The sequence below is a fragment of the Mastacembelus armatus genome, chromosome 9, assembly GCF_900324485.2.
Source record: "Mastacembelus armatus chromosome 9, fMasArm1.2, whole genome shotgun sequence".
In the NCBI taxonomy this organism is placed as follows: Eukaryota; Metazoa; Chordata; class Actinopteri; order Synbranchiformes; family Mastacembelidae; genus Mastacembelus; species Mastacembelus armatus.
In genome coordinates this window covers 25,770,905-25,797,126 of record NC_046641.1, presented here as the reverse complement: position 1 = coordinate 25,797,126, position 26,222 = coordinate 25,770,905, and the positions used below count along the sequence as shown (strand labels likewise).

General features: G+C 38.4%; 2 protein-coding genes across 5 annotated transcripts; one reads left to right on the top strand and one right to left on the bottom strand.

Annotated features, from left to right (window-relative positions):
• Nucleotides 1–4,056: 4,056 nt before the first annotated feature.
• LOC113139257 (neoverrucotoxin subunit beta-like) lies at nucleotides 4,057–15,964 on the top strand. Of its 4 annotated transcripts, none has more exons than XM_026322336.2 (5): nucleotides 4,057–4,135; nucleotides 4,606–4,708; nucleotides 7,358–8,845; nucleotides 9,690–9,932; nucleotides 13,089–15,964. In XM_026322336.2, exons 1-5 carry the CDS (start codon nucleotides 4,133–4,135, stop codon nucleotides 13,130–13,132), a joined length of 1,881 nt encoding a protein of 626 aa, XP_026178121.1. In that variant the 5' UTR covers nucleotides 4,057–4,132; the 3' UTR covers nucleotides 13,133–15,964. The 4 variants fall into 4 exon arrangements, with proteins under 4 accessions (XP_026178121.1, XP_026178120.1, XP_026178119.1 ...); XM_026322335.2 differs by having other exon boundaries at nucleotides 9,690–9,983; XM_026322334.2 differs by having other exon boundaries at nucleotides 9,690–9,983; nucleotides 12,617–15,963.
• A 424-nt stretch (nucleotides 15,965–16,388) lies between these two features.
• LOC113138825 (noelin-like) lies at nucleotides 16,389–21,446 on the bottom strand. Its single transcript, XM_026321623.1, has 6 exons — nucleotides 21,221–21,446; nucleotides 19,269–19,418; nucleotides 18,929–19,084; nucleotides 18,164–18,383; nucleotides 17,860–17,966; nucleotides 16,389–17,289 (listed from the first exon to the last, which is right to left on the bottom strand). Exons 1-6 carry the CDS (start codon nucleotides 21,284–21,286, stop codon nucleotides 16,627–16,629), a joined length of 1,362 nt encoding a protein of 453 aa, XP_026177408.1. The 5' UTR covers nucleotides 21,287–21,446; the 3' UTR covers nucleotides 16,389–16,626.
• Between the last annotated feature and the right edge of the window lie 4,776 nt (nucleotides 21,447–26,222).

Below are 26,222 nucleotides of genomic sequence, written 5' to 3'. Positions count from 1 at the left end.
TTCCGTTATGGGACAGTACCTGGGAGCAGGTACGTCACCAGACTGCGGGTCACCGATTGGACAGGGAGTGACGTCACTGAACGAGTCCTGAGCGCCACGCCCGAGTCAAACCCGCCATTTTAAAAACTAGCGTTTGTTTTCCATTTAGCGTCGTTAGCAAATGGCTAACGCTACTCCAAAAACACCGCCGCCCTAAAGGAAGCACCGCCCCGCCCCGCTATGACGGTCCAGTACTCAATTGAACTGAAAAATTATCTAACAGGAGTCGAGCTGAGAAGGGCTAAAACTGTGTAATGGTAAAGCGGCATAAAATAAATAATATGACACTGATGATGTGCCAAATGAATTTGGTAACACAGGCTAAAAGGTGACTCAATAAAGGTTGAACTTTAAAAATTCACAAAAGTTAGGAAACCAAACGAACATTATTACTATTTAATCACAATTAATTTAACAATTATAGCTCCTCGTCTTACCTTACTACAGCTGGAAACAGGCGCCGTCAGTGCTTTGAAGTGTCGCTTCGGACTTGATTGATGCTAACCCGGACACATTAGCCTGTCCCGCTTCAGACACGATACTGATGCTTGTAAAAATGTCCAACAACACGGAAACTTCAACAAACACGACACTAACCTTCTTACAAATGTCCAAACACATCATCTTCTCGGCAAACAGCAAACTTCTTTTCTGAACGTCAGCGTCTCTGCTCCAGCGTCTCCGTCACTCAAAGTGTCACAGCGCTGCGGGTAAATGGCTAAATGAACAGCTAGCAAGCTACACATTGTCACACTGCACTGAACAATTAGTTTTTTCTGATCCCTGCATATATGAATACAACCAGAGTAACCGCTAGATGGAATTAACCCCAAAGTTTCTCCATCAGCTACACAGTCTACAGTATTTTGTGGACAGCTACATCCTGGAGTTCATTGTCAATGTCTTGAATAATAATTCGGCTCTACAATGAATGAACATACCAGTGATCATCAGCAGTGGGTTGCCATTTATTGGTTCACCCTCAGAGACATGTTTGGATGTAAAAGCAACACACACCTGTCGTTGTCCACGTGGTGTCCGTGCCGGTGCCTCCATCAGGATGAAACAGAATGCAGGGGTAGCAAAACAAAGCGTTAGCTACTTCACAGCCCGCTAGCCATGTTTTCCGCTCATACCAGCTCCGCGAAAACCCGATTATACATTTCCCCCCTTTATAGATACTTGTTTGGGGTTTAAATTTGGTCGGGTGGTCCTTATTCTTTAGTTGCCAATTTATCCTGATAACTACAACGAGTGAATGATATTTCTCTTAACGATTTGATCGTGTTGCTCTGAGATGAGGTAATGTTAGCTATGTTGACCGTGAATCCCGCTAGCTTGCTACTCCCGCGAATTGTAACACCGGGTTACGTATGACGAAAGCACGTTAGTGCAAGCCCTTCTAGGATTTGGGATGGAGATGGGTATTTCATTTGGGCTACACAGAAGGTTCCTAGCAATATTGTGCAAATGAACACTACAGAAATGAAAACTAGAGCCTTTATAAACATGCTGCCAAAAAAGTATGGTCCAATAACAGGGGGTACATATATTATTAATATTATACTGTACTTAAATTGTCTGCAAAGAACATGTCCACCAACAAATCAAAATCCAAATCATAAGTTTATTTACTACTTGTTTGGGTGTTATTTCAATAAGGCACATTCAGAAAATCTTAAAACATCCAAATGTCAAAAAAATGGTGACATGAATAAAATTACTTCTAAGCGGTGTTGATATCTTTTCTGTTCTTGTCAGCCACTCAGACAAAGATCCTGCTTCACTGCCAATTGCTGAATAGATCTGTGTATAACCAGCCAAAGACAGCAGACTCATTGGACAAGAGCGCTGAAAATAAGCATTCAGTTAATGGTGAAAAATATGGCAGAAACACAACAAAAGGTAAACATCATCAAGGTCAGCTGAAACTCAAGCAGTAAGCTTTCTCAAACAAACATATTTTATGATAAATAAACCATGTAAAGTGGGCATGTGAAGATTATACAGTTTGTATTATTACTCAAGTATGGTATATTGCAGTTGTCTTAAATATTATTATAATATTAACTCCCTCAAAGCAGTGGAGATGATTGTGGACTTCAGGAAGGACCCAGCCCCCCTCCACCCCATCACCCTCTACAATTTAACACTCTTAAAATGCACTATATTTCATGCACTCTTCATTTTTCTGTATATACCATAGTATTTATTTTATTTTTATTCTTTATTTTTTCTAGTTTATTATAAAACTATGTACATACTCCTGCATATATGCTTGCTTCAGACACCAAGACAAATTCCTAGTACTGTAAAGTGTTCTTTGCTGTACCTGGCAATAAAACCGATTCTGATTCTGATTACCCTAACTCTTGCAATGCCCAATGCTACCACAGGAGGGCATATATCCACTGTCAGCACAGCATGACTTGCAACCACATCTGACCTGTAGCCATCCATCCATATTTGGCTTCTTTATGACACACACAGCCACTATTTTCATTTCAAAAGAAAACAGATTCACTCTTGTGAGATACTAGTCAAAATGCAGGTCTGAAATAGATGGAATTTATATAAGCTTACACATTTTTTAAACTCTTCTTTTTCATCTGATATACTTCATCTCATTCATTTGATTTCCTCTCATAGATATATTTTTTAATTCATTTTTTCTTCAGTATATATTGTTCTTTTGCTTGCTTTTCAATTCACACAGTGCCTCCTATTCACATGCAACTCCACTTGCCTGTCCTCTGAGCTGTCTGCTGATTTTCAAACTTCCTTCTGACCAGTCACAGCCAGTATGCAAATGAGAGTCATCGCGACTTTCACCCTCTATACCTAACCCTAACCCTAACCCTAACCTTTACCCTCCTTTGCCATGCCCTAACCCTAACCTTCCCCCCTTTCCTAACCCTAATCCAACACATCAGTTTTCCTGGTAACCCAAAAAGGGAGGTGATTTCTCACAGAAAGACATCTGGGCCCTTATCAAATAGTCAAGGTTAGAGCAAACTGTTCTCACTGAGAGCAACAATTATATTTCCACAATACACAATAGGCCCTATTCAGAAGTATTTCAGTTATGCTAAAGGACGGTGGATTAGGTCACAGGAGGGTAAACATTTTAATTTCTCTTACGCAAACAAAATTTCATTGACAGGAGTACTTTAATTGACACAGTATTCACTTCTCTTGGAACTAAACATGCAGGTGCTACTCTTTCTGTGAAATCTTTTAAAATAAAAACTCAACACAGGCCTGGGTAACGTTTTAATCTGGCTATGAATTTGTTCAGCAGTGAACAACACAGCTAAGAGTTTCACAATAATGGCAGTTTGGTGACCTACTTTAGACTGTACAGTTATCAAAGTGTGGGTGGTTCTTCTGTGGAAAACTTCCTCAAAATGTGCGTGGTGTTTCTGTGGAAAGTAATCTGTTGTAAGATATGGGCGGCATTTTTGTGGAAAGTAATCATTGTATACTGTAAGACATTTTAAAATACAGCTGCTAATCAGCTTCAGAGCTTATCAGTAACATGCAGATCTTACCTGTGTAAATTTTACACTGCAAAAGCCATACAGAATAAACCGAAACCAGTTTTCTGAGTCTTGATAAGGCTGCGATAAGCGTGCATAGTTATTTATTTCAGAATAATATAATAAACACAGAAGGGAAAAGGAGAGAGAGAGAGAGAGACACAAGGCACAGGGGAGGGGCTGGCACTGACACTGGCACTGCATTTACCCGGACTTGGCACATGAAGACACTGAATTGTGCCCCCCTGTGGTTGCATTATACTTAGTGTGTAACTCTACTTTATAAAAATTGAAAATTTACAATTTTAGATGTACAGTGTTTCCAAAAGTGATCAGTGTCTCTCATGGTTCTAATGCTCTGCCTGCCTGTGTGTGTGTGTGTGTGTGTGTGTGTGTGTCTGGCACAGGCTTTGTGGGTGTTTCCATTTGCAGAGTCAGCAGAATTGAAAATCTGGCAGTGTATAAATAACGCCATTACCAATTCATCAAACTGAACCTGCAGTTGGAATTCAAGAAGACGATCTTGCACCTCAACTGAGCTACAAAACTTCACAATGGTAAGAACACATTTCTGTTTCTTTAGACCTTTTGCACATTTCATCTCTGGGCAAAGTTGCATTTAGGCTCTTTTTTGTTTTCTGTTGAAATCTTATTTTCCAGCCAAATGTTCAGTCAATTTTACATGCTTTCTTTTATTTCTCAAAAGTCAAATACAAGTATTATTTGAATAAAAGAATATGACTTGGGTCTTAAGTCATAAGTCAAGATGAGTGGACTTGTTTAGTTTAGAAGACTTTTCATCTCTCTTCAAATGGCTTCTTCATTTCTGAGCTAGTAGTGGGCAGTAATCTAACATGTCAAACTCTTTTTGACACATAACTGTTAATGATTTAATACATCTGACATTTCATCTCATTTAGCTGATCAGTCAGTGTTACTGTCAACATGTTATGGCTTTTATATGAGTACAGAGATTTTTCAGATATGTTAAAAGCTATATTGTTGTTTTTTGTCTGATATTTCACAGGAAGCTTATGAGATGAACTCTGATTTCATGACTGTGGCTAGCCTGGGTCGACCTTTCACCTTAGGGATGCTCTATGATGCCCATGAGGATCAGCTGATCCCAGGTACCTGTTGACTTTATAGTTTTCAAAACCTTTGGATCAGGCAGTGATGATAGGAAAGGTGTTTTTCTGAAGTTCTCATGATCTGCATTGGAAGAGTGACTAAAATGAACTTAATCTGAAGAGTGCACCACACTACATAAAATCCCAAAAGTCTACAGTGAGGAAATGAAAAATTCTGAGCTTAATTTTTTGATAATTTGATTTAGTTTTGTTTTGTTTTGTTTTTTTTTTGCAAAATGATTTTTTTTTCTTTAAAGCATTTCATTTTATTTTCAATACATCTATAATCAGATATTTCTGAAACTCAAGTAAATGATCAAATTCTTCTTTGTTTAAAAGAAAATTTCAACTTTGACAACTTTGTTTAGAAGAAACAACCTAAAGTCTTAAGATCAGTCATTAATGACATCACAACCTTTGCTGAAACAAGCAAGTTTTATATTATTGCATATTGATTTTATCAATACAGAGTTCTAGCTGTTACTAAACCAGTTTGTGGATAAGCATTATTGAATTTAACTGTTTTTTAAAATACAATGAAATTAAACTTGAGAACAAGAGTCAATTTTGAATTACTGAGTTAGCACCCAGAAAATCATAAATGTTGTATAGCGAGCAACTCAAAAGTGTATCTCTATTCAAGATGTTATTAAAAGTATTTTGCAGCCCACCCTCTTCATATTCTTGAAGGACAATTTAAATATTAATCAGTGTTGTGTCTGGTTTGACATGACTGAATCCCTTAAGCACTGTGCAGTCTTACATGCAGTCATTTAGAACTAATCAAAATCATTTCTCTCCTAAAACCACAAATGAGTTTTGTTTTGGAATCTGAGCATGATGTGAGGTATGGTATTGTCAAGTATGAACCCGCAACTTTCAGGTTACAAGTTCGACTCTCTATCCATTAGGCCCATGATGTTAGATGTATTCTGATTTCTCGATAACAAAGGCAACGGCACCATTTTTACAGTGCACAATCTTTAGACACTTCACATATTACAGGACAAGGACAAACACGCTTGGTCTTATTCAAAACAATTATTGCCTTATTTGGCCCTCAAAGACTTCTCCTATTAGCCTGTCTTAAAGTGATGTCTTTGGCTGCATTTATATTTTTTTCATGTGTTTTCATGCAGCTTCTGAAATCAAAATTCAGACAAAGGATTTTCCAAGATCAGATCAAATTCATGTCCATATTTGACAATAAAATGTGACTGGTGTATTTAGATTGCGCTTCAGATTTGATGATCTATGCAATATGAAAAACAAACAAGAAGACATTCTGAGATTTCAAAAAACCAAGAATGCTTTTCCGTTAATATTAGAAAGAATGTCTTTCTTGTAACTATATTCAAATACTGCATAATCATGGTAGAGACTACGTGGTAGTAGAGGTGTTTTAGTTGACAGAGGGATTTGTGTGCCTGAACATTGTCAATATTAGTGGGACCAAATTGTGAACATTTTCTTCAATTCTGAATGGCTTCATAATTTCAAAATCCAAAAGCAAAACTTCAGTCACATTTGTGATGGGCTACAGTCTCACCTTCCTCATCACTGCATTCTCTTCTGCACTATCTCTGGTGGTGATTCATAATGGTCTTGTTCATAATGGCGAGACGTCGGGTTAACCCAGGACAGGTTGCCAGTCTGTTATAGGGCTTGAGAGGAGGATTGACATATACACAGACAGGTTCATTCATACTCTCATTTATTTCATAAGGTCAATTTAGATTTCTCAACTCACCTATCATGCATGATTTTGGTGATGGGAGGAGGCAGGAGTGCCTGAAGAGAAGATTCTAGCTAACACAGAAGGGGCAAGGGCAGGATATGAACCCAGGTCCTCCTTGCTGTGAGGCAACTGTGCTAACCACTAAACCACCGTGCCATTGTTCATTTATTTGGCCTAAAGAAAACCCCTGAAAAACAAACTGTTTACTCTGAAGTCCTCAATGTTATGTACAAAGTTTAAGTGATCCCAGTGACTTTGAGGACAACAGGTTTCCATATCATTCTCAAGCCACTGACAACACAAATATCTTAATACCACCCCCCCAAAACCCACCAGCTCCATAGCTGATCACCAGTCTTGTTAGGAAAACTCATATTCTTTGAATTTTAATAAACAGTGACTGATGCCTTGCCCTTTTAATACTTAATATCTTTCAGACAAAATTATGATTTGTAAACTGTACCATTAATATTTTTCTATATAATATATTAACAATAAGGGGCAGCACAGTGGCTTTGTGGTTAGCACATTTGTCTCACAACAAGAAGGATCCTGGTTTGAAACTTGACTGGGCCTTTTCTGTGTTGAATTAGCATGTTCTTTCTGTGTCTTTGTGGCTTCAGTTCAGGTACTCCATCTTCCTCCCATCACCAAAAACTTGCATGATAGATGATTTGAGAAATCTGAATTGACCACATAGTGAATGAATTTGTCTGTGTATATTTCAGCCCTGTGACAGGCTGGGAACCTGTCCTGAGTGTATGCCCCCTCTTCCTCCTATGACCGCTAGGATAGGTTCCAGCACTGTTGCGGCCCTCAACAGGATGAGTAGATTTATAAAATAGATAATAGTGAATAACAAAACACATTGTCACCTTTAATAGGTGTCTGATGATTTTCTTTGTTTGCAGGTGTCACATTGTGGGATGAAAAAACTCTCAAGGAGAAATCAGTTGTGAGTCCTCATCACACCAGTGATTCTGAAATTACAGCATCAGATACTGTGGAATCTAAGTCTTCTCTGCTAGATGTCCAAGCTTCTCTGAAAGCCAGTTTCCTTGGTGGACTGATTGAAGTTGGAGGATCTGCCAAGTACCTGAACGACAAGAAGCGATTCCACAACCAAAGCAGAGTGACATTTCAGTACAAAGCTACCACCAACTTCAAGCAGTTGAGAATGACTTCTCTTGCAACACTGGACCAGCATCAGAAAGATGTCATTGAAAAAAGCTCAGCAACACATGTTGTCACAGCAATCCTTTATGGAACAAATGCATTCTTTGTGTTTGACAGTGAGAAGTTAGATGCTAGCAGTGTTGTGACTATTGAGGGAAGCATGCAAGCACTCATAAAGAAGATTCCCAAATTTGATGTTGAGGGGAGAGCTGAACTCAAACTGAGTGATGAAGAAAAAGCCCTGACCAAGAGATTCTCCTGCAAATTCTATGGAGACCTCATTCTTGATAGCAATCCTGTGACATTTGAAGAGGCTGTGAAGACATATGCGGACCTTCCACAACTTCTACTAGATAAAGAAGAGAATGCTGCTCCTGTGAAAATCTGGCTGATGTCTTTGAAGGTGCTGGATTCCAAGGCTCCTGACCTCATAAATGAGATCAGTGTTGGACTAGTAAGAAAGGTTCAGGATGCTTTTGAAGACTTGCAACAAATAAAAATGAGATGCAATGACTGTCTTGATGACGAAGTTATTAAAGGATTCCCACAAGTTCATGACCAGTTGAGTACCTTCAAAAAACTGGGCAGTTATTACTCAGCTTTTTTCCAACAGACCCTTGCAAAGAAACTTCCCTCCATCAGGGAGGGTAAAGAAGATGAGAGTGCATTGGCCAAAATCTTTGGACAGAAAAACACATCTCCATTCAGTCATGATAACCTCAGCAAATGGATGGATGATAAAGAGATAGAAACCACAGCCATTGCATCCTGTGTAGACATAATGAATGGTACAAAAATAAAGATTGTCCTAAATCAGAGAGATTTTAAGCGAGAACTTCTTGCTGCAGGTACAGATCATGCTCTGTGCTATGTTTTCACTTCAGTGGAAAGTGATGATCCCAAACTTAAAGAGTTATCTGACTACCTGGATTCCCTCAAAATACAACCAAATTCCATGGATGTAAGTCTTTCAAAACAAGACCAGTGGTACTATTCACCTGAAGAGGTCGCCAAACTGAGAGAAAAGGCCAAAGCTTTCTGCAACCTGGCCAGAGCCATGAAGAACAAAACCAACACTTGTTTCCTTGTAACAGCAATGACCAATGAGAACTACAAAGGAGCAAGCATCTATCACTACAAGAATGGCATCATGGTGACTGATGACATTTACAAGATACACATCGATGTGGAGAAGCTGACAGACAAAAGTGATGTCATGTGGTGTAAGTCAATCTTTGTGCATCATCACATTTCAGTTAAACTATAAAACAGTAGAGGAGTTCAAACCTCCAGCAAAGCTGCACAATCCACCACATTTTTCAACAGATATATAATTTAAGGAGAATTTCACCTGCAACGTTGACTGACACTGGCCTTGATTTGTGGAAAACTTAATTCTTGGGTTTAAATAATTGGGATTATTAGTGGCTTTTATGTGGATTAATGCAGAATTATTCCACATAAAATATCATTACTTAGAATAATTGGTTGTGCTTGTAAAGATTCAGAATTGTCATGGCACAAATATGTATGGTAGTGTTTGGTCACAGTTCACAGTGTGTTAACTGTTTCAAAAGAACAGAAAAGTTCAGATGATAATCTGTTCATACTGATTTTTATTGAATCATATTTTGTTTTATTTTGCATCAAAGACCAAACAACTTTCTTTACACGTGCCATGATTGATAAAGACAAAATGTTTTATAGCTCTGCATAAAGGTAAAAAAGCAAAGCAAAACAAAAAAGAAACTAATAGGTTGTTGCTTGGTGTATGATCTAAAATTCCACCATGGTTTTCAATACTATAAATTATTCTATAAGCAAATTATTAATAAAAACAATACCAGCTTTTGATGCTGTGAAAAAAAATCACTGTATGTTCACAGTACACTTCGGGGATTTTATTGTTGTGAAAAGTAAAAATCATACAAAACAATGTTAAAATATACTATATATGTAGGCTAATTAGGGATTTGTTAAATGTGATGATCACTGTATGAGTGCACACTTTTGTCAAATGTAAATGTGGACAAAAAGTGATGGATTGTGTCTTTCTCCTTCTATCAGACATGTGTGATCTCACCCTGGACATAAACACAGCACACAAAGTCGTCAAAATATCTGAGGGCAACAAAAAAGCAGGGAATACAACACATAAGCACCCTTATCCTGACAGGCCAGAGCGGTTTGACTGGTGGCCACAGGTAGTGTGCAACGAGGGACTGACAGGGCGCTGTTACTGGGAAGTGGAGTGGTCTGCATATGCTGATGTGGCTGTCATGTACAGAGGAATGGAAAGAAAAGGACCAGGTAACAACACTGGTATCGGGTGGAATGCATTGTCATGGAGCTTTCAACAAGGTAAAAAACAAAACATGCACGCTGCTATGCACAACAGGGAATACGCACCCATCTCTGTTCCTTCTTTTCCAAAACTAGGAGTGTATCTGGATTGGTCTGCAGGCACTCTGTCCTACTACAAAGTGTCTTCAAACCAGCTGAGTCACCTGTACACTTTTTACACCAAATTCACTGAGCCTCTTTTTCCATGCTTCTATGTTGGAAAACAAAGTTACATCTTCATCCGTCAGGTTGAATAATAGCAACGACAGAATGTTGGGGGTGTTTTTGTTAGTGTTTAAGAAAGACACAACACATGGACCGTCAGTACATTTACATGCACTCTGAAACAAATAGATTCAGGTAAAAAGACATGTTTTTTAATGTTACAAAATCACAGTCAATGAAATGACAATAATTCAAATAGGCCTCCTCAGACTTTTGTAAATTGTGTAAGTGTAAATCAGTTCAAAACAATTGATTGTTTTGTAATCAGAGCAAACAACCTCTCACCTGGTGGACTTGCTCACACATGCTAATGAAACTTTAGCTTGACTAAGAAACATGTCATTAATTTAAGAAACTACACAATTATGATGTAAATGTACTGAGTTTCTATGTCCAATTCGGGCTCTCGCTCTTAACACATAGAGCTCTTCATTAGATCCATTCATCAACAAATAGGTTGGCCACAAAGATTACTTACTTATGATTGGCTGACAAGTCTCCATTAAAATCATGTTTAAGTATGGCATATTGATATATTCACTTATGTGTTACACAAAAACAAAATTACAAAACAAATAGAATGCTGCTAATTGAGTGTGTAATATAGGTCTTTGTTTATATATATAAAGTGACAAACATGTAATGATCATTATTTCTAAATCAAATTATTTTATGGTATCTGAATATGAATTTTTAGAAAATAATATTAAATTGAGAGAATACTTTTGCTTTTTTATGGCAGAGAAACTACTGTTTTATTGAATTTTCTTCTATTTTGTCTTTAGTGATTTGTTTGTGTTAATGTTTAACTATCATAGGGCATGGCATGTGGGACATGCTGTTTTTAGGTGTTGGTTAAAGTAGAAAAAATCAAAATGCAGCATGAATTTGCTTATTATGAGAACAACAGATTTTCTTTATACTTCAATAACTTCTTAGTCGCAATGCTTTGCATTGCATGATTTGACTATGTAGATTTGAACTAAATTTGCATACAGGTCAAGATACTGATAAAATAAACCAATACATAAATCAGAATTTTATTTGCCAATTGATCTTCATGTAAACAAGCAGTCTATAGTTGTCTATTTGAGACTGAAGGTGGGTTCAATATTGTGTTTGATGGGATGGACTTTTTTTTCAATTATTATTTTTATATACTGTATTCTTGGGAAATTAGGTTTTTTAAGTATCACTATTCAGGCCATCTCTGCTGGTTGTTTTTCTCAGGCCAGTCTCTTTAGAAAAAATGTTTGTACTGGATTATTCTGCAGATTGCAGTTTATTTCAGTTAATTTCATGCCAAAAGAGGAAGCAGTCTAACATTCTTCAAAACATACCCTTTAATTAAAGAAAAATACTTGGGGGGGGGGGGGGTTAATGTAAGGAAACAAACACTTTTCTCAGTTTGTATGGTGGCATCTGATTGTATTTTGGAGATTTTCTGACCTCAAATCCCAAATAAATTTCAAATCTCCCGCTGTGATCCTTGAAGATTCTTTGTCCACTGGAATCACCTTCCTCATTGTGTGTGGGGTCAATACACACACCTCCCCTTCCAAAAAAAAAAACATCAAACATTATTTGTTCATCTTGTCTGCACTCGGTCATGTAGTATGTGCACCAGTATGTCATCAAGATTGCAGGAAGGAATAATGCGTAATTTGAGTGGTTAAGCGATTTTAGGATTTGGAATAGTCTGAGGTTGTTATTGAGGAAACATGAATGTGTGCACACACAAACATCCATCTTGATCTAATTTTGTATCACTCCTTCCTGCTTTGGTAACAAAACGTACCTACTCAGCAATTACATTCACAAAAAACAACACTGATGATGCATTGTACATGTATACATACAGGATTTGACAGAGATAATAGTGATTATTGTTGCACAAATTAAAATAACTGAAACACATTGGCAGTAAAATTACAAAATGTTGTCATTGGACTTATGTGGGATTTTTGTAAATCTTCTTACTGTATATCAGTGATTCTAATCCAGAGTCCATTTTATCACTATATTGTATATATTTTGTTGGACTGGAGATGTGGAGATTGAGTCTGTTTAGTTCTTTGATTAGTGTATTCATAAGTTTCTGTATATGTGTATGAGACTGTAAGTCTTGTTTTCACTTCTTTTCCAGAGGATTACCAAATAATAATCGTGGTTATGTCCTTATAACTTAACCCTGGCCCTTTCTTGACACCATCCGTCCTATGGAATTACCCCTCGACACATTTCTCTTTACAATAGATTTTGACAGTTTATACACCAACATTGACACAGAAGTCGGACTCCAGACAGTCAGGAATATATTTAATAAAAATCCAGATAACCATAGACCGGACACTGAAATCCTACAGTTACTGGAAATGTGTTTGAAACATAACGACTTCACCTTTGATCATCAACAATATTTGCAGGTACAAGGCACAGCGATGGGTCACAGATACGCACCGTCCTATGCCAACCTGTATATGAGCGAGTGCCAGAGAGAGACGCTGAAGAAATGTCCGCTGAAGCCCCTCTTCTACCTTCGCTTCCTGGACGACATCATCGGTCTTTGGGGACATGGCGAAAAACAGCTTCAACCAATTCATCACAATCCTTAACAGTCATCATAAACAAATTCAAATTAAACACAAACTAGACCCACATGAAGTCACTTTTCTCGATACCACAGTGTTTTTCGACCGCCCACAGGACAATGAGCATAAGAAATTACTTACCACGGTCTATTTCAAACAAACAGACATAAATGCTTTGCTCCATAAAAATATCTACCATCCCAAACATACATTCCGTGGTATAGTCAAATCTCAAATCATTAGGTTTCACAGAACATCCTCCCATACAAATAGACTTACACAACTCCATCTCCACTCTCTTCCATAGCCTCCGACAGACGGGCTACTCCAGACGGTTTCTCCGGCACATAAAGCGGACCACTCTGGCATCTCTCTATCCCACCAACAACTCACCTGACGGACACACCAACCACGCCACCGAGCAGCAGCTGCAGGAAGTAAACACCACCGCTGATCCCAACCAATGAATCCCCTTGGTGACAACTTTTTCTTAAACTTACCTTCCCCTACAAGTTGCCTTTAAAGACAACTTTCAGACAATACTGTCACATCACATCCCATTCAGACACTATAAGGTCATTTCAGCTTTGAGGAGGAACAAAAACATCAACGATATACTGGTCAGAGTCACATTTAACAGACAGGTTCAGTGCACACAACAGCACAGCCACTGGGCATTTAAACGCATGCACTTTATCTCCAATCCACATGGGGGAGCCAGTGCTCCAATTACAGACACATTCACTCCTCAAAGTAAGAACCTGGTCAATGGCATCATCTGCCGCTTTACCTCCAGCAGAACCGGACTCAGTTTGGGCCGCCATCTGCCTCGACCGGTTGGGGTGAGTGGGTAGAGGAGAGAGAAAAGAACACTGGTCAGATTGTGGAGAGACCTAGAGAAAAGTTTTTTTACACACCGACTCCACATTAATTGAGTGACCTCCAATTGGCATAATTGGGTGTCATTGCTGTCGACATGAATAACAATCTTACCCTGATTTGGATCAGCCTTAGCCAGCACCTGCAGGTCTCACTCAATGTGGCTCTGGCCCCAGGAAACATCCGACTATGGTCACTGGAGTCTAACTTCATGTTTCTGATTACGGAACTGCCAATTACCAGAGGCAGTTTCTCAAAACTGGTGAGAAAAATGAGCAGGCAGGCCTGAAAACACAAACTGCTTTGAAGCATTTGATACAGTCAGAAGAGCAACACCTGCTGGCTGGCTCTGAAAACTGCATCTGAGCGGATGTCCTGACTAAGCCTCGTTGCTTCATGTTGTAGTGGATCTCACCATCCCATCTTTCTCTGAGGCTTTAATAGAAGTTTTTTTGTCAAAGGTGTGTCATTGTGTTGGTCTGTAGGTAATACAATATTTAAAGGAGTTTGTATAACAGGCAGCCTTGATGAAGCAAATATGTTTTATAGTAAAATTGTATTGGTAGTACTGTCATGCTGGTTGAGGTTGACATGTTTCTGCTGTACGTCAACTCCTGAGAACAAATCAGCCACTAGTTACTAGTTCCACAGCTTCCAGTTCAGTGATTCTTGACTCCAAAGCTGCCAGAAGCTTCCACTTATTCCAGGTCTCACTAGAGGAGGCAGAAGAAAAACTAAACATGAGGGATCGAGCAGGAGAGACAGGAGGAGGCCACGCTAGCAGCTAGGAGTTAACTGTAGGCTAACGAGCGCTAAGTGTGGAGTTTGTACAGCTCAAGAAGAGCTGGACAAACTAGAAAGGTACTTGACTAGTACAGGAATATGACATTTTTTTGTTATTTTCATTCCAAACACAAACAATACTACCAGGCCATACAATTTTAGCTGACCCTCTTTATTTTGTTTTGTACAAAGAAATCATGTGGAGATAATTCAATCCAAAAACACTAGGTGATAAGGCTGGTGGTTACAAAATTTTGTTTCCATTTATATCATACAAGCAGCTTCCTGAATAATAAAACACCTTCTCTTTTCGAAAATCATTCCACTTTCTTCGAATATATCATATACCAAATCTCAATGAACAGCTAAGATATACAGTATAGACCAGCTGCAATACAAAAAACAAGCAAGAAACAAAAATCTAGTCATTATTATAGTGCATTTCTTAGTAAATTGCTATGACATTTATAAAGGGTTCCACTCTGAACTTTTGTACACTCAGAATTAAATTTAAATAGAGTAAAATATTTAAGCATTTCCTAAAAAATATAGGTCTGTAATACAGTCACATCCATTTTAATTTTGTACATACATTAATCCACACTTAATGTTTTCTAAACAAAAACCTGAATATGTTGTGTCACACATATACATAATTGATTTTGTCTGATCTTCAACACAGACTTGCCTGTGGACGCTGGTAGTTATGTAGGTGCCTGAGGTGAAATTGTTTTCAGAGGACTGTTAGAATTAAGGGCTCCTACTTTTGAGTAAATATAGCAGGTGTTTAATGAAACCATGCAAACCTAACTATGAAGACAGCAAACACAACAATCAAACACCAACTTTCACTATAAGAATTCATTCTAGTTTCAGTGTTCATAAATACAGTTTCAGTGTTTCAGTGTTCAGAAGCTCTTTCTTAAACTGACCTGAACAAGCTGAGTAGGACTTGGTGTCTAAAGTCCCTGCTGACAAAATACATCATGTGTTCTGATTCCATGCAGGTGCAAAGAGGGGGTTGCTGATGGTGTTGCAGCATTCACTGTTTGTTGACATTGGAACTAAGCATTGTGTTTAATTTAAATGCCTCTGTTCATTGCATGTGGTACAATAATGTCTCCCCATTACCCTGGTATGCATGTGCATGTTTTCAGCAGCACCTCTGACAGGACATATGTTCCAGGACTGTCATTCTATGTGAAAAGATGGGGAAAATATAATGCAATAGCCCTGCTCCATTTCCTGGAAACTGAAGGTATAACTTGATAAGAGTCTATAATAAAGACATTGTATTGCTATATAATAAACAGTCAGAAAAAACATTGCTATTCTTATTACTTCAGAATAACTATGGTCCTGATTTCATAGTCAGAAAGTGTCTCCCAATGACAAAAATGATTAGCATATTAATGTGTGGCATTTATGTTTTTCCCCCATTTCAACATCTCACTGTGAAATATAAACGTGAACTTCATTGTGATTGCATCTGTGTTTCATAATTCAAGTGCATTTCTGTCAAAAACTTCAGGTATTATCCTAAAAACCACTGGTGGTTTTGATTTATTGAATAAAAACTAATTAAACCCCTAACAGTCTATCCATGTTTAGGTGTTTTATCTAGTTTAGCCTAAAATTAGAATAAGCATGATAAACTTCATCCCAAATTACAAAAAAGTATCTACACATTTCCACATCTGCTTTCTGCTTTTCTGTGTACATATTTACACGCTATTGATTGAATAGGTGGGCTCAATAGGTGGGTATTAAAAAGAAACACTGTGGTGAAAGAACGTTAATCCAAAACTGTAGCTGAATGGATGTAATACTTGGTTACTTACAACATGTCAATCAGACAGATCTGAACATCGACAGTAAATTTTCTTTTTATGGAAATAATTATCACTTTCTTCCTGCTTTTATTTGTTGTGCTAAACTGGGCTAAGGTACCTCTGGCCTGGAGACAGGCTCATTAATCTGATAAACATACAGTATTCTCCTCGGACTGTACGTAATCAAAGATGAGATTTTATCTATAGCACATAAATAATCTTTAATATAGATTTTTCTGTCTTCCTGTATTTATTCTGTAGTCTATTGCATTCTTTATTTTTAACTGCTTTTGGTCTTTCAACTACAGCATTTATTACTGGATTTTAATGTAGGCATCCTATCCTTTACTCTTATTGTATAATGTGGTAAAGTGTAACATTATAAAGGACTTGGTGGCCATTGTTCCAGGCATAAAGTGCTCTGTCTCGGGGATTGTAGTCAAGCATGGACAGGTGACTATACTTATTAGTCAGAGGAATATCAATGTACTCGTAGGTGGAGGAGTTGGTAGAGTAGGCATAGTACACTTTAGTCCCACCTGAGTACCCATTAGTAACGTACAAGGTTCCGCAGATCATGAATGCCTCACCAGCACTACGTTTTGGGTGATTGGTGGTCCAGCTGCGAATGATGTGCAAAGTGTTTGGATTTAACTGGCTGAGGACAATGTTTCCAGCATTCTGGTTGGTGGCATAGACAGCCCAGAGCCCTCCCTCATCCACCATCAGGTCAATGTCTGAATGGCCCCCCCAAGAGTAATGGTACATGTTGTTGTAGCCGGCAAAATCAAGCTGTCGGGACCGACTGATGAGTGAAGTGCTGAAGTCAAACTTGATGATCGTGTGACTCTGGAACTTGTTGAAGTAAATGGATCCATTATAAACCACCTGACCAGTACCAGACCATGGGTGAGGCAGGCGATGAGAGGTGAAGTTATCTGTTGTCATGAAGTCATACATCGACTGATACTCCCTAACAAAGCGGTTGTTATGGTAACCATCCATATACCACACCTACAAGGGAATAAACCAAATTAATCATATGCAAATGATCTATAAATACATGTTTTTTATTATTCGAAGGTAATATAATTCACCCCTACATAGCAAATATCAACATTTGCTATATTTCACTTACCTTGTCATTTTATTATTATTTTATTATTATTATTACTAACTGCAGGTAAATGCATGTTAGAAACTGTAAACGCTTTGAGATATCGTATTAACACTGCCAGTTCTATTTCAGTTCAGAGTAAATACAGACTATTAAAACATCTTTTCCAGTAAATTGGAGGGTGTATTTATGATCATCAATTGCAATATTAACACAATGCTTTGGTGCAACATGAAATAGTTGTTCTTCTGACAGACAGATACCACAACAGTCAACAATCCTAACTTTAAGCACAAAACCACAGGATCATACATTCCCTATAAAGCACCTACATGGTGTCCTAAACTTCTATAAACTTCACAGCAGCAGTTTGAAAAGCAGACTGGATGTCTGCAAGATTAAATAAAAGTGCCATTGTAGTTGTTAATATACTGTGTTGTCTTATTGTTGTCATTTTTCAAACTCACTCTCGTGTCTCCAGCTGGAGCGAGTGGATCAGTCATCCATGAGCCAAACCTGGATCCAGATGTTTTGATGGTTATTGGCTCAGAGATTCCTGTCAGCTTCCCACAGGCTGAAATTTGAACAGCAGCATATGAAGTACCAGGGTGGATTAAATAAGAAAAACACCTGAACAAGCTACTGCCCAAATTTCAAATGGAAGGAGATAGCGCATAGTTTTGCTTATTCAGTGTTGAAAGATTAATTTTTTAAAAAGTCTGTTTTTATGTTTGTTGTTGTGTTTTGTTTTGTTTATTATTGTTTACTCACCCAGCCGCTGCATGCATGCCCTAAGCCGGTCCTCCAGGCTCATCACTCGGCTGTGAAGCTCCTGGTAGTCAGGTCCTCCCAGTTGCTCCTGTAGTGATCCCAGCAGCTCTGTAACATTTGCTGCCTCCTCCTTAAACTGTCGAACCAACAGAGCATCAGCCTTGTAGGTCTCTAGGACTGGTATCAGAGGACGTAACTCATCCATCTTTGCCTTGATTGACTGACAAACAGACACAAAATTAGTATCAATGCAGGTTCAGTCATCCTTTCAACTTTAACTAATAAGCCTGGATCCATTTTCTGTCCCTTATCCATGGCAAGGTCATAGTATAATCAAGCTAGGTGCGGTAACACAGACATCCAGCTGCTCCAGTTCTTTATCTTCCCAGGTCCTCAAGTGGAAGTTGCCCAGGACATATCCTAACTACATATCCAAACTGCCTCAAATGCCTCATTTCAGGGCAAAGGTGAAAATATTTTCAAAGTCCACACAGCTGCTCAGGCCACATGCAGCCATAATACAGAAGAAACACATCTGATCTGCTTTTATTTGCGAGCTCATTCTTTTCAATTGCTACCCTAAACAGCAGTCAGGGTTTTGTCTTTCTGCCCTACTCTCTGTTCACCACAGAAGTAGAGAGCCTCACCTGTATCACTGCTGACAATGTACATAATGAGCTCTTTTTCCATTTTACCATAAATTAACAACCAGGCAACATACTTAAACATCTTCATATGAAGCACCTTTGACCCCCTACCCCTTACCTTGTACTGTCTGGCGATGTTAGTCTCATGTCCATCCTCCACCTGTTTGAATTTGTTTTCCAGACCTTTCAACTGAACTTCCATTTTCTCCACAAACTGTAGATCCCTTTGAGTCCGCTGGTTCAAAACTTCAATAGACTGACTCATGTTCTGCACCTGGAAAACAAGTAATACCACATCATATAATGCGTTATACAACATGTATGACTACTACTGAAACTGGGGTTCCTTAAATCACTTAATTTTCATTCTCTACCTGGAAAACAATCACATTTATGCACATGTAGTACATTAAAACTACTGCTACTACAGCCCCTGTTAGCATATGAATAATTTGTACCTTTTCCAGCAGCTGCCGCAACTGTTTTGTTCGAGCATCTCTGGAACAGCCCGTCTGCTGAGGAGCAACCACTGTACAAACACATCGACCCTCAGAATCCTGAGCCGAGCTGTAAACCTGCCAGCCCTCCTCAAGGTTTGAAGGACCAACCTATTAGATAGGCAATTAAAAGTTAACAATGGAAAACCACATTAAGCTCAAGATAAACCAGTTCTAAGTGGAATTGATGAACAGTGCACAATGCATGCTGGCTCACTTTCTGTCCAAATTGAGCCCAACTTGCTCTGCTGTCATGCAGGCATCAACCAACTCCCTAACCCTGAGATCAAGGCGGCTGGACTTCCTCTCCACCAACTGCAAGACCTCAGGACATAATGGGAAAAACCTGGCTCTCACCTGATCTAAGAACTGATTACATTTTTATATGAATGTCCTTTTGTACATATGACACACTGTCTGTTTTATTATAAAGGGTTTTGCATTTGTTTCTCCTACAGTATATGTGGTGCAAAGGTGTAACCTTGTAGAGGCTAAAAATTTATACCACATTCCATATTAATTCTAAAAAATTAGTTAATTGTTTATAATATGGGTTAGGGTTAAGGTTACCTTTGCATCTAATAAAACACATATAATAGATCTACACTTTATATAATGTCAACAAACGTAATCATCATCCATTAGACAGTTGTGGCCTAATGGATATGTGGCCTTTTGTAACCCGAAAGTTGGGACCGGCAGGAATTCTCGGGGGCGGAGTGAATAGCCAGCGCTCTCTCCACCTTCAATACCACGACAGACCATTAAATATCATGCACCCTAACAAATTACTGATGAGTGAGTTAATGTTTGAAAAACTACTGCTTTGGACCAGTATTTATTTTTTTTAATTTGATTTATCTATGCTTTCATCTTTACAGAAGCTGTTAAAGATATGTTAAAATCTTTGTTATCCCAGTCCAATTCCTTTTCAGTTCTTTTATTTTGTAGCACATCTGGTTCTTTGGTTGTGCTCTACTGAGTGATTTTTACCTGTGTATTTTATCTCCATGTGCAATATTATTGTTGTTGTGTATCCTTTTTAATGGAACTATAAGTGTATAAATGGTGCATATTGTCTCTGGGTTTCTAGTATGGATCCTAATCTGCTGTAATCCATGTGAAAATCCGTTATTAACATTAATTTATATACGATGATAAATCTTATTAAATATTAAATCCAATTAGAAAACCTTACTACAAATATATATGTATTAATGTACCAGGGTGCAGTGTTAATATAATATGGAAAATATAATTATATTCGTTATCTACATTTTCCCTCAATCACTCAAAGATCATTCCCTGGATCCTTCACAATTAAAACAACTAATATCACAAAATGTAAATGTGTCAGATCTCACATGGGGAAATATTAGGGCTCACAAAAACATCTACTACAATATACTGTATATCAATATATATATATCATAGGGGACATTTACTTAACACTAACAAGTGCACAGGTACTACGCTATGTTAGTATTACTAGGTGATGTTACATTCAGGCCACTATGGTCTTCTGTTCTTCTTGTTGGGCTTGAGTTTCCTATTTGTATATTAGTCAAACATGCTATATCATGTCATATTGTATTCATGGTTTTGGATTATGGCAATAATAATGAACACACATTCACATAAAGCCAACGTATTTGCCCATCCCCACGTCAAGAGGATTCAAAGCTTGGAAAAAAATCCATGTAAAACACATTTACAGCAGGATCAAAATTAAATATTTTAATTGATTGACAGCTATATATATATATATATATATATATATATATATAGTGTCATACATAAGTATAACAGAAAGAAACTGAAGACATTAAAATATAAATATAACCAATTTAATCTAAACATTATAACAGAAGACAATACAATATAAGTAGAAACACCATAATGTATCATTTTACCACTGTGAAGTGGGATCCGATGAGCAGCAGCAGGAAAACACTGAGCAGATTTTCTTCAGACTCCATGTGTTTCTCCTCAAACTAGAAAAATCCTCTGGGTTAACTCTTTATTTACCTGCTTGTCTCTGTTTATCTGCCACCCTGTTAACCTTGCTAAAAACCTCCGACATAACCTGGTTATCAATATCTGTCTCTCTCTCTTCTTGTTCTGAGATGCGATGCCAAGAATCAGCCGAGTGGAAACAGGATCCTCCAGCTCAGTGTGTGACATGACGTCACAGCCTGGATGGTGAACGGCTCTGAGCAGCAGGAGGAGGAGGAGCTGTCCTGATACTGTGTGTTTGTGCAGGAAGCCATTTGGCCTGCAGCAGGAAAATGTCGGCTCTGTGAAAATTTGTGTTTTCAGCAAAGGGAACTCATAAAAAATGTGTTTCATTAAAGCTACCACTGGTATTTTATGCATGTTTATGAATTAATCTATCATATCTATATTTAGATTATATAGTTTATTATGACCTGTTATATCAGGGAGTTTTTTCAGTTATTTTATGTTACACATAAAACTAGCTTTACATTAGAAACATCTCTCTTTCTATCTTGCTAAATAAATTCCCACTACTAATATTGTTAGGTTATATTTGTACTTTTTCCTGAGAGAGAGGACAGCAGTGATGAAGTTCAGATGAAATGACGAGATATAATAATTTGATTAGCCAGTCAAATATCTGCTCTTTGTTTGGGTGACATACAAATACATACACACATACATGAAAAGATTTGCTGTAGATTTTTTAACCTCAGGGCCTAAGGGTCTTATTATCATTGAACATCAATTCTGGACTTCCACAGAGTTGCCCATTGACATTATATTAACTGTCAACTGTCTATGTAAATCTAACAATATTTATTAAAAGTATATGTCATCTGGTATGATTGATGTGTAGAAATCACAGCCTCAAAGTTCATATGTTTGCAGGATATCTGTGACAATAAAAGCAATGAGCACATGTCACTGTGTATAATGCATTCAGGTGACATATCAGACAATGCAAAAATTGTCTGATCCATAACTTACCTTTAACAGTTACAGCGGGAAATTGCAGCCCCTTTCAGCAAATGCTCTCCTATTAGCATCGGTTTAGGGTCTTGGCATCAAGCATTTTCCCCACTCGCCTTCTACATCCTCTGATCTTCTTCTTCATTGATTCTGACTCAAACCTAAAAGATGACATTTTTGTAAGCCAGATGGTTCAAAACGATGGAACCCAGGCCACTACAACCATGAGCCATCATTACCCAGAATGCCACAATGTCACAACAACGGTGACTATAGCTGTATAACTAAGATCTATTTAATGAGCTCTACATAAGGTTTATATACTTCAGGGCAACAGTAATCTAGTAAGTCCTACAAATATTAACCCTATTAAGGTACTCTACTTGTACAATAGGATGTGTGCTTACAGATAGTCCGGGAGAAGAACATCAATCAGGGAGAATGAGTAAAAGTCCAGAAGTGGAACTATAGTCTGTGCCAAATATAAAATAATCTAAGGAGGAAATGATTACATGTTACGTTTTCCCATTTAAATTAGCACTACCATTTGTACTTCTCTTCAGCATATGAAGAAAACCTCATCACCTTTACATGACACAGTGGAAAATCTTTGTCAAGAAATGGCTCCACAAACATATTCCTGAGAAAATATTGCAGCTAGAACCCGCCTCCATGCTAGGATCCATGTAGGAGGTGTGTGTGTGTGTGTGTGTGTTACCAAGTCATGGTGTCTAGTTATATCAGCAACATGAAGTCACTGTCTGCCAGTACTATATACACTAATCTCCTGTATAGGGAACAAAAATCCATTATTATACTGTATGTCATGCTCCATCAAGCATATTACTAATTTTGGTATCATTACTATCTCTATCACACTACACTTCTACTTACAAAAAGCCCACATAAACATAATTTCATGTCATCACATGCAGAAAAGTAAGGCAAAGGTATTAAATGTAAAAATATTTCTAATAAGATGGGAATAAATTGTTCTCCTTTCATTGTAAGATGTGGGATGAAGCTGAGAACATTGGCCTAAAATAAAAGTGTGAGGTGAATCTTGCTGCTTCACAGGCGATATTCACACATTTCGAAGTCTGGCTGCTGAAGTGAGAGCATTAGATTATTGTTTTTCATGTTTGTTTGAGTTATATCCTCATCAAAATTAAAGGATGAACAACTATTGAGCCAAAGTGTTGCTTTCATTGCCACTTCTGGTCATAGACCTATATCTACCACTTCTCTACACACATTTTGCTTCTCTGTGCCCGACAGCACAACCCCTGACATGCTAAACATTGTATCACATAAGCTACAGCTTAATCACTTTGTTCAGTCACTCACTTTCTTCATGGATCCTTTGGTGCTCAATCTCTCCCATGACGAATTGATCACTCCAGCATATCACTTCTCCATATAATCTTCTTCACTTTTCTAAAGACAATGAGTTGTCAGCCACTACAGACAGGCCACAAATACTTCTCAACACCTTCATATCTAACCCATTCTCATCCAATAGTTTGATCAGTAATTTCCATACCACAACACTTGTCCCTTTGCTTCCTATAACTTTAGAATGACTTGTCTGTTTACTCCTCTTCACCAACCCACACACAGTCAGTGCATCCACAAAAAGTCAGCCACCTACAAACAACAACACAGAAAACTAGGTCTTGTTCTTCCCTCCTTTGAAACAGAGGCTCAAGTATTCCCCGCACCAAAAGAGTCTCTACTAAACCAGTAGAGACTGCTTCCCCTGCTTAGCACTGCGCTGGCAACCCTAACCACTCTTCAGCATAACCTCATTCCAGCAACTGCTCTATCTGATTGAGTTGCCAGTGTCTCTCTCCTCCATTCACTCCTTCCAGCACAACCTTTCCTCTCCCCATGGGACTGGTATATCATCCACTCTCCTACTACAGCAATCCCCCTCCCTGGCACTGGGACATAAGCTCTTTGCTACCGCACCCCCAATACTTTCCCCCAGTTATAGTTACCAGGATCACTATGCCTCCCACAGCTCCCATGCTCCTGCCACCTTCTGTAGTGACACCTTCTTCAAATGACAGTATTGCTTCATCGTCTGCCCCATTGGCTTCACTTCAGCCATTTAATGTCACCTTTGCTGGACACTACTCTTAACCACCCTTACCCTTGTTCCCCCCTCAAATATCCCAGCCCACAAGTTACTACAACAATGTGCTAAATCTACAGTATATGCAGTAGTTTGTACAGTTTTGGCTGTGTTGTGTTGCAATGCTGCTACCTCAATGTTTGCTCATTTCACGGTGGAGGCTACTCCTACCCCACCTGCCCCCAAAACCCAACCTGACTATGACTGTCCACTCACACCTTATCATGTGAGATAATTACTCAAACACACAATTCATTAAATTCCTCATAAAAGGCCTTTCAGATGGTTTTCATCTGGAATCATTTCTTAATCTATAACTTTCACATTCAAAAAAACCTTCAATCCAGTCTGAATGACCCAAGTTGATTTCTTTCCAGCAAGAAGTATCAGAAGGCTTCATGACCAGTCCCTTCTCACAGTCTCCTTTCCCCAAGGTCTGTATTAGCCCTCTGGGTGTGGCTACTAGGAAATACACAGACTAAATTTGACTCATAATAGACCGATCAGCCCCCTACAGCAGGCACCACCTGAGTCTTAACAGTTGCCTGCCCAGTGATGATTTCTTCCTCCAAAGGGGCATGGCTGGCTAACAGAGGTGGGAAGTATCAAAGTACAAATACTTCATTACTGTACTTAAGTAGATTTTTCAGGTATCTGTACTTTGAGTATTTATTTTTCTGAGGACTTTTTACTTTTCCTCCCTACATTTAAACACAAATGTCTGTACTTTCTACTCATTACATGATCGAAACAGGCTCGTTACTTTTTCAACCTCCACAGACGACGACACGACGTAAAGGACGTAACTAACTAGAGGGAAGTCCAGAGTCTTCAGGTTACGATAGAGAGAAAACTCGCAGTGCAACGTGGAGGAACAAAGGGATCCAGGGAGAGTGGCAGAGTCCGATGACGATGCAGAAAATTCGGAAAAGCAAGACATTCCTCATCCATGGTCGCATTTAAAAGAACTGTTCAAGAATGATTCATGGTGAATGTGTTTTGTTCCCTGTACCAGCTCTGAGCAGCTTGTTAATAAAAGAAGAGTTTCATGTTTTTGTGTCAAACTTTTTTAGTTTTGTGGAGTCATCTAAAGATGTATTGAGTATCATTTCAGACCCTGTAATTTCCCAGTTGAGTCAGTACTTCTACTTTTACCAGTCTTTTTTCACACAAGTATCTGTACTTCTACTTAAGTATAGGCTGCAAGGACTTTTGCCACCTCTGCTGGCTAAAGCAGACATTACTAGTAAATTTAAAATCCTTCCACCTGGCACCTCTTTGCTATCAAATGTTGAGGTGCCTCCTACTTTGCTTCAATGATCAACTTTGACTTGATTATTTGAATTGCTCTCAGAAGCCCTCTGCTGGAGGCCCCAAAACAATTACAAAACTCAATAATGGTCCATCGCCTTGATGACTTCTGCATCATCTCCCTCCAGCCTAAGGCCTATCTTTTCCTCTGCCTTCTGAGAGTGCAATGGACAAAAGAAACAAGGGCTTCTCAAAAGTCCAACATTCCTCCTCATCTGATCCCCTGCTCATCGCTCACTCCAGGCAGCTGTGATTCCCTCTGAAATCTTCACCAAACTGCAGATCCAAACCAACCACCCTTCAGCTTCCCACCATCCGTCTAGCCTAGCTTGTAAAAAATAAAACTCAGTCTGATTGTCATGAAGGTACCTTGATGGTGAAATAGTGTTTTTTGTATTGCTGTGCCAGACAGAGCAGGACTTCAGTTCAGTTGTTATAAACTGAACTTGATTTTAACAGGATTTCAGTCACAACTTGCTTCAAATTCCAAATGTGAA

Bases quoted from the DNA above. Each gene is read 5' to 3' on its own strand.
- LOC113139257 (XM_026322333.2), top strand. The intron at 4,709-7,357 runs GTACCTGTTGAC...CTTTGTTTGCAG, and splicing joins TGAGGATCAGCTGATCCCAG to GTGTCACATTGTGGGATGAA. The intron at 8,846-9,689 runs GTAAGTCAATCT...TCCTTCTATCAG, and splicing joins CAAAAGTGATGTCATGTGGT to ACATGTGTGATCTCACCCTG.
- LOC113138825 (XM_026321623.1), bottom strand. From the start codon at position 21,286: ATGGAGTCTGAAGAAAATCTGCTCAGTGTTTTCCTGCTGCTGCTCATC. The intron at 18,384-18,928 runs GTAAGGGGTAGG...TCTGTTTGTCAG, and splicing joins ACATCGCCAGACAGTACAAG to TCAATCAAGGCAAAGATGGA. The intron at 17,290-17,859 runs GTGAGTTTGAAA...ATTCCCTTGTAG, and splicing joins CTCCAGCTGGAGACACGAGA to GTGTGGTATATGGATGGTTA.